Source organism: Drosophila obscura, unplaced genomic scaffold, assembly GCF_018151105.1.
Source record: "Drosophila obscura isolate BZ-5 IFL unplaced genomic scaffold, ASM1815110v1 contig_8, whole genome shotgun sequence".
Lineage (NCBI taxonomy): Eukaryota > Metazoa > Arthropoda > Insecta > Diptera > Drosophilidae > Drosophila > Drosophila obscura.
The window spans coordinates 553,747-572,389 of NW_024542872.1; the positions used below are offsets into that span (position 1 = coordinate 553,747).

The 18,643-nt window shown below is 42.2% G+C and overlaps 1 protein-coding gene across 1 annotated transcript; it reads left to right on the forward strand.

The window, feature by feature from the left end:
• The first annotated feature begins 1,891 nt into the window (after positions 1-1,891).
• Positions 1,892-2,835, forward strand: LOC111080572 (transcription elongation factor 1 homolog). The gene is made up of 2 exons (XM_022376265.2): positions 1,892-2,040; positions 2,561-2,835. Exons 1-2 carry the CDS (start codon positions 1,925-1,927, stop codon positions 2,691-2,693), a joined length of 249 nt encoding a protein of 82 aa, XP_022231957.1. The 5' UTR covers positions 1,892-1,924; the 3' UTR covers positions 2,694-2,835.
• The last annotated feature ends 15,808 nt before the right edge of the window (positions 2,836-18,643 follow it).

Sequence of the window (18,643 nt, forward strand, 5' to 3'; positions counted from 1 at the left end):
AACCGATGAATTTGATGTTTTAAAATAGTGGAAAATTAATGAACAAGTATATCCAAATCTCTCAAAATTGGCCCTTAAGGTTCATTCAATCCCAGCAAGTAGTGCAGCAGCAGAACGAGAATTTTCCTTATCTGGGAATATAATAACGGAGAAAAGAAACCGTCTTGGCCCAAAATCCATAGATAGCCTTATATTCCTGTACTCTTACTATAAAAATTTTAAACTTTAACTGCTTAAATCAAAAGATAATTATAAAAAATTGTTCCTTATTTTACTTCTAAGAAAATATAAAAATAAATATTTCGTTACTCATTTCATTTGATTTATATTTTGCATTTCTTTTTCCACCACTGTCAGCAGCAATAGAATAACATTATTTCGTCGTTTTACGCATACAAAAGCAATTAGACACATTGTGCATGTATGTGTGCCGACCGTTCCTTCACTTGAATAAAATCATACGAGCTGAGTTTACTCATTTGCGTCTTTGCTTATAATCGTATTGGCTCATTGCTGAGCCGAAGTAACAGACACCCGAAACACCCGAAAAACGAACGAGCATGAATAAACTCAGCCAGAATAAAAGAAGGCAAAGCTTGAGTGATTTTAAATCATCTGGAAATATGTGCGCATGCAAGTGTGTATCCGTCAACGCCGAGTCAGTTTAATCGGGTGATTTTTTTGTGTAAGCTTATTTGCAATCACCCAATGCCGTTCTCTGATACTTATTATGTAACCTGCCTACCCCTCATAGCTTTTTCACACTGACGACCTTCGACCATCCAGTTCTGGGATGGTCCGTAAGGTTTTGCCGTTCCAAAAATTTCCCAGTTATGCCACCATCCAACTGGGATGTTCCTAATTCGAACGTTTCTGTGCGGTATTTTTTCGATAATTGTCATATGCAACCATAAATATTTGACATTCCCAAGAAAAAATGGGAATTCACTACGAGAATGTAAACAATGACAGATAGGAAAATGGTAAAAAAACAACAAAAAAAAAAACATCTGATATGTCAGAATTGTCTCAAGTACACAACTCGGTTTGTGGACTTTCCTCTGGGATCCTCTCATTTATGAATGCTGTGCAGAGTTGATGCAGGATATTGCACACGCTGTTGGCCTTCCGACTAATCTATACTCTGAAAAAGAGCCCAAAGTATACTATGCTCTGGCTATACAAAACATTCCTTAAGAACGCCTCGTTGGTTTTGGGTACGTCTTTCTCCCAAAATGTCCCAAACCGCTTTTCACAAAACATAGAATATGTATTTGTATTTAAAACATTGATTGGATTTGGTAGAATCAGTCTAAAATGACCACGCTTCAGTGTTTTCAAAACAGATAACCATTCCAATAAATTCTCCTCGTCAATGTTAGCCTCATCATCATCATCCATGTCCAGCAACATGATTATCTTGTGCAAGAATATGTTTTCTGCTCAATCATATTCATATCCATTGTAATGTTATTTATATTCATTTTATTATAAATGTGAACAAATTTTCAGCGCACAGAATTGTGAGCATTAGCTGTTTCATTTTAATTATAAATGTGAACAAATTTTCAGCGCACAGAATTGTGAGCATTAGCTGTTTCTCATGGATGGTAGATGGTGTCAGTGTGAATCAGTGCTTCACATCTTTCAAAAATTCCCATCGTTCCCCCGTGATGGGCTCAGTATGCAGAGGGCATTATCAGTTTTTTTTTTTGGTGCCAGTGGGATTCTGAGTTTCATATTACATCTGTAAAAAGTCTCACTGCCCCGCCTGGGTATGCTTTCAGAAGTTTCAGGCTGGAAACGTTATTGCATTGTCCCAATACCATAGTTCCAACTGCAATATAATATATCGACGATATGTCAGTGCTAGGAATTTTAATCAATCTCATTAAACCAACTTTGTTTTTATACTTTGTTGACGATGGGGCGAAGGAAATCTAAGAGAAAGCCGCCACCAAAAAGGAAAAATATAGAACCACTTGACCAGCAATTTAACTGTCCGTTCTGCAACCATGAAAAGTCCTGTGAAGTGAAAATGTAACTATCTCAGAATACGCCCGAATGTGTTTTTCAGCCATTAAGAGTAAAAACCTTGCATATTACATTATTGATGGGGTATACCATATATTTTGGACTTGCTTTGTCCAAAGAAATGCCAAAGGGAATTTTAGGGCAAGTGGTAATGTAATCCATGCCGGAAATGACATCAAAATTCTGGTTTGGCCATGATGAATATTAGCTTTAATAGGAAAACGACTTAAAACGTCCAAATTCTGGTTGTGTCGAAACACCAAGGACATAAAGGACCGTGGAACACAAATTCAAACACACTATATGTACATATGGTTGTACATACATATCTAAAAAAGCAAATACCTGTCTGATATTCTGAGATCTTATAACATGGGTTTTAATTTATATTAAATTTCAAAGTTTTTCATTGACTTTCTTAAATTTAACATTACGGCAGGAACTATTACTCCCTTTACGATGTTTTTATTTTGAATGGCTTGAAATACCTGTGCAGCAATTAAATTTTTCATTTTATATCTTTCAGGGATAAAGGAAGAAACACAGCGAAAATAACTTGTCGAGTGTGTTTGGAAGACTTTCAAACTGGAATTAATTTTTTATCAGAGCCAATTGATGTTTATAATGATTGGGTAGATGCATGCGAAACGGCCAATTAATTTCAATAGCTCAAATTAAATTTAAACAATAATTGAACAAAATGACATTATATTTAGAAAAGTTTGTTTCTCCTAGGATGTTAGGAATAAACAGTAGAATAAAATATTTTATTGAGATATAAATAAAAACGATCCAATTCAATAACTTGTATCGGCGATGTACCATTAAGATAATTAAGGTAAGCGAAATGAAATACGAACTGTAGTAAAACAAATAAAAACAAATATTCCAATTCTGAACACCTTAAATTTTTCATGTTTTTATTAGACAATGGGCTGTTTTAAAAAAATATTCACGACCATAGCGATCAGCTCTCCTTAAATTTTCTGGTAATTTTGCGTATAGCCTCCTGAATTTTGATTTTTAATATTAAAAATTCGATGTTTTATGGCTTAAATTTTTCGATTTCGAGTTGCTGGTTACTGAAGCATAGTAATCATTTATTATCGAGAAGGAACGTGTGAGTCGCTTCTCGGGTCAGTATATACATTTTTGAGCTTATGATTTTTTAGAATTTGAGAATTAAAAAAAAATTTGTTTGCTACATCTGTAGTAGATGTAATCTACTATGTATATTCTACATCTAACATGTATATTATACATGTAATATTTAGATTCTACAGATTTTCGTCCTTTGTGGGGGCGGGGCGAAATTTTGGAATTCACATGTAGCAGTGTGATCACATGATCAAACCAAATTTGGTTTCTCTAGCTCTTATAGTCTCTGATATCTAGGCGCTCATCGGTACGGACAGACAGACATCAAATACAATATACCCCTTAAATCTTTTTGAGTACGGGTATAGAAACTGGCAGGAATTTTTCGTTTACGTTTTCCTGGCTTGAGTATCCAGCATCATGAGCGGAATTAACAGATTCACACTATCATGATAGTGTGTGTACTGACAGAACAGATGAAACCCAGCTCAGGAACACCATTTCATCATTTCCATGTCTTTTACATACTTTTTTATAGTTTTGCCGCTCACATTGTATTTTTTGATAAGCCCACGATAAGATTTAGCTGTGCGACCCACTATTTCAGCCTTTACTTTGGCTTTAATTTGAGACTGCTGTAATGGACAATTTTGTCCGGACCCAGGGCCCTGCAGAGGCTCCACCATATTTTTTCCTTTCTGAACATACGAAATTTACTTTATAAATATAAGTTTTCTTGAAACCCATAGCAGAAAAGTAATGAACAATTTCATTTTTCGACTGAGATGGGTTATTTGCGCAATATGACTTTCGGATTTCCCAGCGCGATATTTAGTCGTCAAGCCCTTAAATTATAGCCTAACGTAAATCATCACCATTGTTCGTTATTTGCACTACACACTGTACATAAACATTGTTCTCGCATATGATTACGCACGGCAGCGGCAGTTCTTTCGTTTGTCTATACCGTCGTCTTTGCTTTGTTGTGGAATTTGCAGCATCTTAGCTGGTCTCTCGTGCTCCATATGACGTTCGTGCTTGGCTTAGCATCTGCTCAGAAAAATTACCGCGGATACGCATTTTTACTATAATAAAATGTTGATGTACATTATGTACATTATCGTCCTCCAGCTTCACAGCAACCACAAATAAGACATTTCTGCTTGCTTAAATACAACATTTGAAATTCAAACAGATTTCAGTTTGTAAACGAGTAGGAACGTGCGAGTCGCTTCTGGGGACGCGACTCTACTTATACCCGTATTCAGTCAGTAAATACATTTTTGAGCATATGATTTTTTAGAATTTTTAAAAAAAAAAAAAAATTTTACTTTTTACATTTTTTTGCTACATCTGCTATCTACATCTACAACGTATATTCTACATCTAACATGTAGATTCTACATATACCATTACGATTCTACATCTTTTTCGCTAGAGGGCGCTCGCGCACTGAACGCGGCAGAGTGTGCGAGCGAGAAAGAGATAGGTTGTGGGTCTTTGGTAGGAGGGGCGGAAGAACCAACAGAAAATTAATTTCTTCATACCGGCTATAATTATGATCCGATCTAATTCAGCTTCGGCAATCTGGTAGATATGGGCATTCTCTACGATACTGCGCTTTTAGTTTTATCGTATCTTAAAAAATGTGCCTGCCACAGATTTTCGTCCTTTGTGGGGGCGGAAAGGGGCGGTGCGAAATTTTGAAATACACCTGTAGCAGTGTGATATCACATGAGCCTGGAAACCAAATTGGGTTGCCCTAGCTCTTATAGTCTCTGAGATCTAGGCGCTCAACAAGACGGACAGACAGACATGGCTATATCGACTCGGCTATTGATGCTGATCAAGAATATATATACTTTTTGGGGTCGGAAACGTTTCCTTCTGTGCGTTACACACATCCACTTTTACCGCAAATCTAATATACCCCTTAACTCGTTTTTGAGTACGGGTATAAAAACACAAAACAGTGAACCGTAGACCATGCAGATTGACCACTTTGGTTACACTGGGCACCGATCGGAATATATAGCACTTTCGTATTTCATTTCGCATCATTGTGGGCCAAAATTCGAAAAAATTGAGGGATTTGTGTGAAACTCTTTATACGGGGTTTTTTGGGTCGCTGATTTTGTATCAGATTCAAAATTCAATATGGCGTACGAAAATATAAAAGTAAGTCTGATTTGCTGAAAACTCGTTACTCAGAGGTAGTTGGAATTTAAATTTAAGATGAATTTTAAGCTTCTAATAATTTTTATTTATTTATTTAATTTTTGTTAGCATTTATTTTACAATTCAGTCATTTTAAACAAAAGTTAACTATTTCTAAACAGCGTTTCAGTTTTATCGTATCTTTAAAATTGTGGCTGCCACAGATTTTCGTTCTTTGAGGAAGCGGAAGATGGCGGGGCGAAATTTTGAAATACACTTGTAGCAGTGTGATATCACATGAGTCTGGAAACAAAATTTCCTCTAGCTTTTATAGTCTCTAATATCCAGGCGTCAAACAAGACGGACAGACAGACATGGCTCTATCGACTCGGCTATTGTTGCTGATCAAGAATATACATATATACTTTATGGGGTCGGAAACGTTTCCTTCTCTGCGTTACACACATCCACATCCAGAAATTTTTTTTGAAGAATTTTTTAATTCTGGTTGTTTAGAGGAGGATACCAAATGTATCACCTTTATTTACAATAAAACGTCACGAACAGATTATTATAAAAATATGTTTATTCTTGTCGATTAGGTCGATTAACGACGATTTTTCAGGTACGAGTGCTACGTCAAGACTCTGCTAAGGGCAGGCGGACCGAATTGCCCGTGCCCTAATACAAGCGAGAGAAAGATAGCTGAAGAGAGCGATAGCCAAGGCGAAAGAAAGAAGAAAGCTAGATGCATATATAAACCGCGATTCGTGTTTATATATGCGACGAGAGAAAAGTGCGAGAGACTGCAAGGGCATGCAAGTGCTGGACCAGATCATGACCATTGCGAAGGCATGTTAGGGCATACGGACCGAATTGCCCGTGCCCTACGCTATGCTACGAAATAGAGAGCGAGAGAGTGTTCGAGAGAACGAGAGAGCTAAAATGATCGATAGAACGAAAGAGCGACAGAGCGAGAATGATTGAAAGGAGAGAGGCGCAAGACGAAAGAACGGTTGAAACGGCTATTACAGTGAGGGGGCGGGTGTAGGTACATGTTGATAACAATTAGGTACAGTGGGCAGTGAAAATAACGAAAAAATAACAGGATTTACTTTAAGGCTGCACCACTGACTAAAAATACTAAATAATGCTCGGCTGGGAGACCGAACACTGATATTTTTTTTAAAGCTTTACGTCTTATTTAAACTAAAGTTTCATATTTATCAGATAAAGTCGGTTTGGATTCTTGAAAAAAAACTGTTTGATTTTGTCGAGTAGTGTAATCAACGCTCCCTTCAACTCCTCGAATGCTGATAAATGTTTCTCCTGAAATTCAAACTTCACCTCTTTAAGCAATGAGTCGGACAGCGGCTTAGCAATTACAGATTATCCTTCCAGAAACCTACGAAATTATGACGTCAATGCTAGTAATCTTCGTATTCCCTTCTTATCGCGGGGAATCGGAAAATAAGCAACTGCTTGAGTTTTCTCATCAACGGGTTTGATAGTACCCTTTTCAACGACATTTACTCCAATTTATACGTAAGCCATTTCTCTCTGCTACTTCTAAAACTCTTTTCAATTTCAGCACTCCCTGTTCGATACTCTTAATTGCAATGATCACGTCATCCATGTATACAAGCGCATCCTCATTGTTGCCGACGAAATTTAAACTTAAAAGAGTAGTTCTAAAATTTAAACCATAACAGCCACGTAGGCACCACCATTCGGCAACTCTAAAACAGAGAGACAATTGAGGATAAACCAGCGAAGCAAGAACACAAAGTTTTTTAAAGCTCTCTCTTATTATTATTAATAAACTCACATAATAAATTGGAATGCTATATAAATTTGTCTACTCTCTATTGCTTCGAAATATTCAACACCAGTGCCTCAACATTTCTTTAAAAAACTTTAATTACGCACAAACAACAAACATAATCGTGAACCACGCTTGCATTTCAACAAATTGCGAAATACACAAGACGCTCGCATACACAAGTGCTACCACCGGATCTACCCACCTTTAACGGCAATGCGGAGGACTGGCCGATTTTCATCAGCATGTACGAGAACAGCTGCGCAGTGGCCGGCTTTTCAAATGCAGAAAACATGCTTCGGCTCCATAAGTTTCTTAAGGGCAAAGCTTATGAGTTGGTGCGTGATAAGCTGCTGCTGCCAGCATTAGTCCCAGAAGTGATCGATACCCTAAAAAGCTTCTTTGGGCCACCGGAACAAATCCTTGACCGTTTGATTGATAAAGCTAGAAAAATTAGACAAATTGGAATCTCGTATAGACTTTGCAATGGCAGTACGCAACGCGTGTGCAACTATGGAGGCCTGCAAATTAAACTCACACCTGGACAACCCCTTACTGCTTCGCGAACTCGTCGATAAGTTGCCCACTCAACAAAAGTTAAACTGGGCCATGCACCCACGCAGTGACGTCATCCCAGTCATCAAATCATTCAGCGATTGGATATACAAGTTAGCCGAAGCAGCATCCACTGTTATACCTGTACCAAGCTCAAGGTCCAGCACCATCAACACTCACGCACAGGTTCGCCATGGATTGGACAACAACGAAAACTCTCAGTCAGAAGACGATCAGCAACAACAAGCTACTTCGTTTCTCATATGTGTAATGTGCAAGTCCGCCGAGCACCACGCTCAGTGCATTGGCCCAGTGCGAGAAATTTCAGATGTTGACCGTCAAGGAGAGGCAGCACATTATCAACGATACTAAGGCGTGCTAAAGATGTCTGAAGAACCACAGCCGCAAATGTTTCTCTAAACGAGATTGTGGCGTCGATAACTGTCAATCTAAGCATCACCCACTTCTTCATAGAGAAGCACCCAAGGCCGAACTTGTCAGTGCCCACCTTAAGGAAAGCAGCATAGAAGAACAATACTTCCGAATTTTACCCGTCACACTACACGGAAACGGAGTTAAGTTTGACACCTACGCCTTTTTGGATGAAGGCTCATCCGTCACACTTATTGATGACAGCATAATGGGAATTCTTCAGGTTTCCTCGACTCCCGATCCTCTTTGCCTGCAATGGACCAGCGAAACCACTCGAATGGAGAATACATCCGCTAGAGCTCACATTAAAGTATCAGAACCGGGAAGCCACAAAATGCTATGGCTCAATAATGTACGTTCAGTCAAAAATCTCGCGCTACCAAAACAAAGCGTCGATGTCATCAAACTATGCAACAAATATTCCCACCTACAAGGATTGCCAATAAAATCGTACTCGAACGCACAACCAATGCTGCTAATTGGTGCCAATAACTGGACTTTGGCAGTACCCCGTAAAATTCATGAAGGACGACGAAATGCACCCATCGCATCGAAGTGTACACTAAAATGGAGCATCCAAGGAACAATTAATACAAACAGATATATTTCCTTGCATCATTGTAGCTGTAATTGGAGTGAAATCGACAAAGCGGTTAAGGAGAGTTTTAACGTAAGTCCAAGCAAACCACGGCAGCTCCACTCTGAAGATGACAAAAAGGCTATGAGTATTCTCGAGGATACTTGTAAAAAGGTTAACGGCCATTATCAAGTCGGCCTGCTTTGGCGAGATAAGGAAGCCATTCTGCCGGAAAGCTACTCCGCCGCTTTGACGCGCCTCGAATGTCTACGAGCTAAAATCAGAAAAGACCCAGAACTACTAGTCTGGGATGCAGCAGCCAAGAGCCATGGAAAATCACTTAATGATTTTATTTTAAACGGACCTGACTATCTTATTCCATTAACCGATGTTCTAATGGCATTCAGAGTCGGCAGAATAGCCGTTTGTGCAGACATTGCCGAAATGTTTCATCAGATGAACATTCAAGATAGCGACATGCATGCTCAACGATTTTTATGGCTCCACAAGGATAATCAGACTCCAAAAATATTCGTCATGCGCTCAATGACATTTGGAATTAGCTGCGCCCCTTGCATTGCTCACCATGTTCGCGACAAAAACGCACAGGAATTCAAAAATCTAAATCCACGAGCATACGAGTCCATTACAAAAGCTCACTACGTAGACGATCTCATGGACAGCTACGAAGACGCCGATGAAGCAATTGCAGTTGCATCCGCAGTCCGAGATATCCATGCCAAAGGAGGATTCACCATAAGAAACTGGAGCTCCAACTCGACCCCTGTACTTCAATACTTTGGAGAACGACAATTGGATAACCAACACCCAAAAGAATTAGGGGGGCCCGAAAAGGTGCTTGGTATGTACTGGGAACCCTCCAGAGACGTTTTTATGTATATTTTTAAAATTGCAAGATTGAAATGAGACGTTTTGAATGGTGAAAAAGCTCCAACAAAACGCGAAGCCTTACAAGTATTGATGTCCGTATTCGACCCACTGGGCCTGCTATCATGCTACACTATTGGTCTGAAGATGCTACTCCAAAAACTCTGGCGAGCTGGTATAACATGGGACGCAGAGATTCCAAATACACTCCTTATTTTTTGGACACAATGGAAAAGCGTACTTCTTCAAGCTGGAGAACTGGAATTCCCTCGCTACTACTCATATCTGCTGCCAAATGCAGACCAGATCGACTTGCATACATTCGTAGACGCAAGTGAAGACGGCTATGCCGCAGTCACCTACCTTCGCATAAAGAGAGGGAGGACATCGACACGGTATTAGTTGCAGCCAAATGTAAAGTCGCACCATTGAAACCCGTCTCAATACCACGTATGGAGCTTTTGGCAGCCGTAATGGGAGTGGGACTAGCAAAAAGAACCATGAACACTCGAGGACTTAGAATCAATTCAAGCACATACTGGTCCGACTCAAAAACCATTCTTCAATGGTTAACTATGGACCCTCGAAAATTTCAATCCTTTGTTATTCATAGAGTTGGTGAGATCATAGTTAACACCAGCCGTAAACAGTGGCGCTGGATTCCTACGAAGGAAAACGTTGCAGACTCAGTTACAGAATTCTTCAAAACTCCCGATGCATCCAGGTGGATCCAAGGCCCACAATTCCTTAGACAACCGGAAGATGAATGGCCACAACAAGATGTCGTCTTTGATCAAAATAGCGACCAATCCGAATTACGTAAGCATGTTTTCATAATAACGAAACTAAAGCATTTTGATTTTGCAGTGGATTACTTTTCGGACTGGAGACGTCTATATAGAGCCGTAGCTACCTTCATCTTATACATCCAAAGGCTGAAAGCAAAATGCGCCAGAAAATCACTGCCAAAATTCCTAAGTCCTGAAATCATACATGCAGCAAAGTCGTGGCTATTTAAACAGTCGCAGTCAAAGGCGTATTGTGTGGAAATCAGCGCCCTTAAACACCATTCAGCTGTGGACAAGTCAAGCCCATTAATTGCTCTGAACGTTTACCTAGACGCAGAAGACATCCTACGTGTACAAGGAAGAGAAGATCGCCTGAATCCAAAAGAAAACGCCATCGTATTTCCAAAAGAGTGCAGAGTCGCCTTTTTAGTGGCAAAGTACTACCACGAAAAATCTCACCACATGCTCCACGAGTCAACTATCAACCTAATTCGAAGCACATTTTATATACCACGTCTACGAGTATTGTACTAAACTGTGCGTAAGGAATGTCAAAAATGCAAAATTGGCAATTCGACACCAAAGGTACCCCAAGTGGCACCTGTATCAGCTGCCAGACTGGCTTGTTTCGAAAGACCATTTACATATACGGGTGTCGATTATTTCGGCCCCATATTAGTGAACATTGGAAGGCACAAGGAAAAGCGTTGGGGAGTCCTATTTACATGCCTCACATTAAGAGCAGTACATTTAGAAGTGGCTCACAAGCTTGACGTGAGCTCTTATATAATGTGCCTGAAGAACTTCATGGCCCTCCGTGGAACTCCAAAAGAAATCTTCTCCGACAATGGGACCAACTTCAAAGCCACTGAAAAGATCGTAATGTTGCCGACGGAAATTTAAACTTAAAAGAGTAGTTCTAAAATTTAAACCATAACAGCCACGTAGGCGCATACGGCAACGCCACCATGCATAAGCACCACCATTCGGCAACTCTAAAACAGAGAGACAATTGAGGATAAACCAGCGAAGCAAGAACACAAAGTTTTTTAAAGCTCTCTCTTATTATTATTAATAAACTCACATAATAAATTGGAATGCTATATAAATTTGTCTACTCTCTATTGCTTCGAAATATTCAACACCAGTGCCTCAACATTTCTTTAAAAAACTTTAATTACGCACAAACAACAAACATAATCGTGAACCACGCTTGCATTTCAACAAATTGCGAAATACACAAGACGCTCGCATACACAAGTGCTACCACCGGATCTACCCACCTTTAACGGCAATGCGGGAGGACTGGCCGATTTTCATCAGCATGTACGAGAACAGCTGCGCAGTGGCCGGCTTTTCAAATGCAGAAAACATGCTTCGGCTCCATAAGTTTCTTAAGGGCAAAGCTTATGAGTTGGTGCGTGATAAGCTGCTGCTGCCAGCATTAGTCCCAGAAGTGATCGATACCCTAAAAACCTTCTTTGGGCCACCGGAACAAATCCTTGACCGTTTGATTGATAAAGCTAGAAAAATTAGACAAATTGGAATCTCGTATAGACTTTGCAATGGCAGTACGCAACGCGTGTGAAACTATGGAGGCCTGCAAATTAAACTCACACCTGGACAACCCCTTACTGCTTCGCGAACTCGTCGATAAGTTGCCCACTCAACAAAAGTTAAACTGGGCCATGCACCCACGCAGTGACGTCATCCCAGTCATCAAATCATTCAGCGATTGGATATACAAGTTAGCCGAAGCAGCATCCACTGTTATACCTGTACCAAGCTCAAGGGCCAGCACCATCAACACTCACGCACAGGTTCGCCATGGATTGGACAACAACGAAAACTCTCAGTCAGAAGACGATCAGCAACAACAAGCTACTTCGTTTCTCATATGTGTAATGTGCAAGTCCGCCGAGCACCACGCTCAGTGCATTGGCCCAGTGCGAGAAATTTCAGATGTTGACCGTCAAGGAGAGGCAGCACATTATCAACGATACTAAGGCGTGCTAAAGATGTCTGAAGAACCACAGCCGCAAATGTTTCTCTAAACGAGATTGTGGCGTCGATAACTGTCAATCTAAGCATCACCCACTTCTTCATAGAGAAGCACCCAAGGCCGAACTTGTCAGTGCCCACCTTAAGGAAAGCAGCTTAGAAGAACAATACTTCCGAATTTTACCCGTCACACTACACGGAAACGGAGTTAAGTTTGACACCTACGCCTTTTTGGATGAAGGCTCATCCGTCACACTTATTGATGACAGCATAATGGGAATTCTTCAGGTTTCCTCGACTCCCGATCCTCTTTGCCTGCAATGGACCAGCGAAACCACTCGAATGGAGAATACATCCGCTAGAGCTCACATAAAAGTATCAGAACCGGGAAGCCACAAAATGCTATGGCTCAATAATGTACGTTCAGTCAAAAATCTCGCGCTACCAAAACAAAGCGTCGATGTCATCAAACTATGCAACAAATATTCCCACCTACAAGGATTGCCAATAAAATCGTACTCGAACGCACAACCAATGCTGCTAATTGGTGCCAATAACTGGACTTTGGCAGTACCCCGTAAAATTCATGAAGGACGACGAAATGCACCCATCGCATCGAAGTGTACACTAAAATGGAGCATCCAAGGAACAATTAATACAAACAGATATATTTCCTTGCATCATTGTAGCTGTAATTGGAGTGAAATCGACAAAGCGGTTAAGGAGAGTTTTAACGTAAGTCCAAGCAAACCACGGCAGCTCCACTCTGAAGATGACAAAAAGGCTATGAGTATTCTCGAGGATACTTGTAAAAAGGTTAACGGCCATTATCAAGTCGGCCTGCTTTGGCGAGATAAGGAAGCCATTCTGCCGGAAAGCTACTCCGCCGCTTTGACGCGCCTCGAATGTCTACGAGCTAAAATCAGAAAAGACCCAGAACTACTAGTCTGGGATGCAGCAGCCAAGAGCCATGGAAAATCACTTAATGATTTTATTTTAAACGGACCTGACTATCTTATTCCATTAACCGATGTTCTAATGGCATTCAGAGTCGGCAGAATAGCCGTTTGTGCAGACATTGCCGAAATGTTTCATCAGATTAACATTCAAGATAGCGACATGCATGCTCAACGATTTTTATGGCTCCACAAGGATAATCAGACTCCAAAAATATTCGTCATGCGCTCAATGACATTTGGAATTAGCTGCGCCCCTTGCATTGCTCACCATGTTCGCGACAAAAACGCACAGGAATTCAAAAATCGAAATCCACGAGCATACGAGTCCATTACAAAAGCTCACTACGTAGACGATCTCATGGACAGCTACGAAGACGCCGATGAAGCAATTGCAGTTGCATCCGCAGTCCGAGATATCCATGCCAAAGGAGGATTCACCATAAGAAACTGGAGCTCCAACTCGACCCCTGTACTTCAATACTTTGGAGAACGACAATTGGATAACCAACACCCAAAAGAATTAGGGGGGCCCGAAAAGGTGCTTGGTATGTACTGGGAACCCTCCAGAGACGTTTTTATGTATATTTTTAAAATTGCAAGATTGAAATGAGACGTTTTGAATGGGGAAAAAGCTCCAACAAAACGCGAAGCCTTACAAGTATTGATGTCCGTATTCGACCCACTGGGCCTGCTATCATGCTACACTATTGGTCTGAAGATGCTACTCCAAAAACTCTGGCGAGCTGGTATAACATGGGACGCAGAGATTCCAAATACACTCCTTATTTTTTGGACACAATGGAAAAGCGTACTTCTTCAAGCTGGAGAACTGGAATTCCCTCGCTACTACTCATATCTGCTGCCAAATGCAGACCAGATCGACTTGCATACATTCGTAGACGCAAGTGAAGACGGCTATGCCGCAGTCACCTACCTTCGCATAAAGAGAGGAGAGGACATCGACACGGTATTAGTTGCAGCCAAATGTAAAGTCGCACCATTGAAACCCGTCTCAATACCACGTCTGGAGCTTTTGGCAGCCGTAATGGGAGTGGGACTAGCAAAAAGAACCATGAACACTCGAGGACTTAGAATCAATTCAAGCACATACTGGTCCGACTCAAAAACCGTTCTTCAATGGTTAACTATGGACCCACGAAAATTGCAATCCTTTGTTATGCATAGAGTTGGTGAGATCATAGTTAACACCAGCCGTAAACAGTGGCACTGGATTCCTACGAAGGAAAACGTTGCAGACTCAGTTACAAAATTCTTCAAAACTCCCGATGCATCCAGGTGGATCCAAGGCCCACAATTCCTTAGACAACCGGAAGATGAATGGCCACAACAAGATGTCGTCTTTGATCAAAATAACGACCAATCCGAATTACGTAAGCATGTTTTCATAATAACGAAACTAAAGCATTTTGATTTTGTAGTGGATTACTTTTCGGACTGGAGACATCTATATAGAGCCGTAGCTACCTTCATCCTATACATCCAAAGGCTGAAAGCAAAATGCGCCAGAAAATTACTGCCAAAATTCCAAAGTCCTGAAATCATACATGCAGCAAAGTCGTGGCTATTTAAACAGTCGCAGTCAAAGGCGTATTGTGTGGAAATCAGCGCCCTTAAACACCATTCAGCTGTGGACAAGTCAAGCCCATTAATTGCTCTGAACGTTTACCTAGACGCAGAAGACATCCTACGTGTACAAGGAAGAGAAGATCGCCTGAATCCAAAAGAAAACGCCATCGTATTTCCAAAAGAGTGCAGAGTCGCCTTTTTAGTGGCAAAGTACTACCACGAAAAATCTCACCACATGCTCCACGAGTCAACTATCAACCTAATTCGAAGCACATTTTATATACCACGTCTACGAGTATTGTACTAAACTGTGCGTAAGGAATGTCAAAAATGCAAAATTGGCAATTCGACACCAAAGGTACCCCAAGTGGCACCTGTATCAGCTGCCAAACTGGCTTGTTTCGAAAGACCATTTACATATACGGGTGTCGATTATTTCGGCCCCATATTAGTGAACGTTGGAAGGCAGAAAGAAAAGCGTTGGGAGTCCTATTTACATGCCTCACATTAAGAGCAGTACATTTAGAAGTGGCTCACAAGCTTGACGTAAGCTCTTATATAATGTGCCTGAAGAACTTCATGGCCCTCCGTGGAACTCCAAAAGAAATCTTCTCCGACAATGGGACCAACTTCAAAGCCACTGAAAAGATCGTAAAGGAGGAATTTAAGCAAATCGACTTTGATGAAATCACCATCCGCTACGAAGCTATTAAATGGCGCTTCAACCCACCTGCTGCACCCCACATGGGCGGAGCGTGGGAACAACTAGTTAGATCTGTGAAGACTGTCCTAAAATCGATCTGCCCATCAAATAATTTTAATGACGAGACCCGCCGAGCCGCTCTAATGGAAGCTGAAACCATTATTAACTCCAGACCACTAACCTTCGTCTCCCTAGATTCAGCAGACGATCATGCCCTTACTCCAAATCACCTGCTTCTGGGATCACCAAATGGCTACAAACCAATGGCTGCACTGGCATCAATCGCAACTTTTCGCCGATAAATTCTGGAAGCGTTGGGTAAAGGAGTACACACCAACTCTGACTAGACGCAGCAAGTGGTTCACCAAACGCCGGCCAGTAGTTATAGGAGATATAGTCATCGTTTGTTACGACCAGCTGCCTAGGAACCTGTGGCCAAAGGGGCGTATTAGTGACGTAGTAACAGCCAAAGATGGACAAGTTCGCAGAGCTACAGTATGGACACCTAAAGGGATAATGGTCCGCCCAGTGGCCAAGATAGCAGTTTTGGACGTCAGCTTTAAAGAAGGTGAAGATCCGAATGACCGACGAAATTTAAACTTAAAAGAGTAGTTCTGAAATTTAAACCATAACAGCCACGTAGGCGCATACGGCAACGCCACCATGCATAAGCACCACCATTCGGCAACTCTAAAGCAGAGAGACAATTGAGGATAAACCAGCGAAGCAAGAACATAAAGTTTTTTAAAGCTCTCTCTCTTATTATTATTAATAAAGTCACATAATAAATTGGAATGCTGTATAAATTTGTCTACCCTCTATTGCTTCGAAATATTCAAGACCAGTGCCTCAACAAGGTCATTTTAGTTTCAAGGCTAATGCCACCAAAACGCCTCACTGCACTCTGAGCCGCACGGGTGCCGTGGTCGATACCGACTCGGACCTGGAGAGCGTGCTCAGCGTAAGCAGAAAAGAAGAAGAGAGCCTTCTCCGCTTGCCTGAACCAGGTATCAGCTCCCTGCGTAGGGAAGGGCCGAAGCTTTCTAGGGAGGGGATGAAGGCTAAGGCCCAATACAAGGCGGCCCTCAAAATCCAAAGCCGGCTACAAGGCAAAGAGGACATCTCCCAAGAGGAGAAGTCCAAACTAGCCTGCGCTGAGCAAAAGGTTAAAGAGGGGCGTCTTCACTACGCGCAGCTGCCTCAGATGAAGACGACGAAGGGCGAATTCGCCAATAAGGTTGACGAGATGATGGCCACCAATATTCAAATGGGAAGATGACGGCGGCGCAGTGGAAACAGGTCCACGCCCAGTTGAAGGAATCCCTTTTCGCGCAAATGGAAGACGCGCCGGACGCTCCCATGCCCACCTGCGATGGTGCGGGATGGCTGAACGGGGTGAAGATCCTCAAGTGCAACGATGATCCGACGAGGAAGTGGCTGGTGCAAGTTGTGCCCAAATTGGAAGCTCTGTGGGAGGGGCCAAGCTGGAGGTAGTGAACAGGGAGATTATCCCAAAGGCGAAGGTGTTTTTCCCCATTGCAGTCCAGGGGGACCGAGCACTGAAACTCCTCCAGAGGCTGGAGGCCGCCCAGGATCTTGCGCTGGACGACTCTGATGCCGCAGAGGACGAGCACGGTTACCTGACTATAATAGTCAACCCGTCGAGTGCAGTTGAACCAGCCTCCCATGACATTGAGAGTGCTGCAGCTCAACTTGCATAAAAGCAAGATCGCGTCGGCGGAGCTCCTCATTGCCTTGGAGCAAGGGCCCGTCGACATAGCTTTGGTCCAGGAGCCAAGGCTTGCCTCAGGCAATGCTGCGGCCGGACTAAAGTCCTCTAATTACAATCTTTTCCACCCACCATCGGTAAGCAGGACCAGAACCGCCGTACTCGTACGAAAGGGCATCCATGCTTATCTTATGTCTCATTACAGCACTGATGACCTGGCTGCGGTGATGCTTGAAAGCGAGGACAAGCGCATTATGGTAGCATCCTGCTAGATGGCACACGACAGGCCAGCTCCACCGGAGGAGCTAAGGAGTCTGGTGGCAAAAGCCAGTCCGAAAGACCAGCAACTTCTAGTTGGTACGGAAGCCAATGCCCACCATAGCGTGTGGGGAAGCCCAGATATCAACGACAGAGGTGAGTCACTTCTGGACTTTATACTATCCACTAACCTAGATGTAGCAAATGTGGGGGAGGACCTTCGTAGGTCCCACCGCGTCTAACGTACTAGATCAAACAGTCGTAACGGGGAACAGTACTTTGGTATCTGGCTGGAGAGTCCTTGAAAGACCATCCTTCTCAGACCACAAGTACATTCAGGTTAAGTGCGAATTTAAACACTCTCAGAAGATAACTGTCTATAGAAACCCCCGGAACAAAAACTGGGAAAAGTTTAAAAAGACAGTTACTTCGAAGCTAGCGACTCGTCCGGGCATAGTGAAATCCCCGGAAGAAATAGAAACGTCCCTAGAGACCCTCTCCAAGGAGCTACTGGATGCGTACCACGCAGCATGCCCACCCTCTAGAACGAAAAAGGGAACCAAACCACTCTGGTGGAACCGGGACTTATCGCTTCAAAGAAACAACCTCAAAGAATTCTTCAAAATCCCCAAACTGGCGAACGATGAGATAATCAATGAGGAATGCAAAATCCTACTCAGGGAATACAAAAAGGAAACACGCAAGGCACAAAGAAACTCGTGGAGGAAGTTCTGCTCCAATATCGAGAATGGAACAGAAACAGCCAGACTATCAAAGCAACCCGGCATACAGAGTCAGCTGAAGCGAAATGATGGACGGTGGAGTGAGGGTAGTGCAGAAGCCCTAACAGCACTAATAGAAGCTCACTTCCCAGGATGCACCGAGGTCGCTGACGCTACAGAGCATCAGGACCTAGCAACAGAGGAACACACATCTACACATCAGAAACGATGAAGGGGGGCGGATGTCAACCAACCAGCATGCCTACACTAAAGGGAATTCGTTAGAGACGGCACTGCATTCGCTTGTAGCCACCATCGAAAATACCCTCCAAA

What these genes read in the sequence shown, in the direction of transcription:
- LOC111080572 (XM_022376265.2), top strand. Translation starts at nt 1,925, where the DNA reads ATGGGGCGAAGGAAATCTAAGAGAAAGCCGCCACCAAAAAGGAAAAAT. An exon ending in AAGTCCTGTGAAGTGAAAAT is followed by an intron (nt 2,041 to 2,560) that starts GTAACTATCTCA and finishes TATATCTTTCAG; the next exon opens with GGATAAAGGAAGAAACACAG.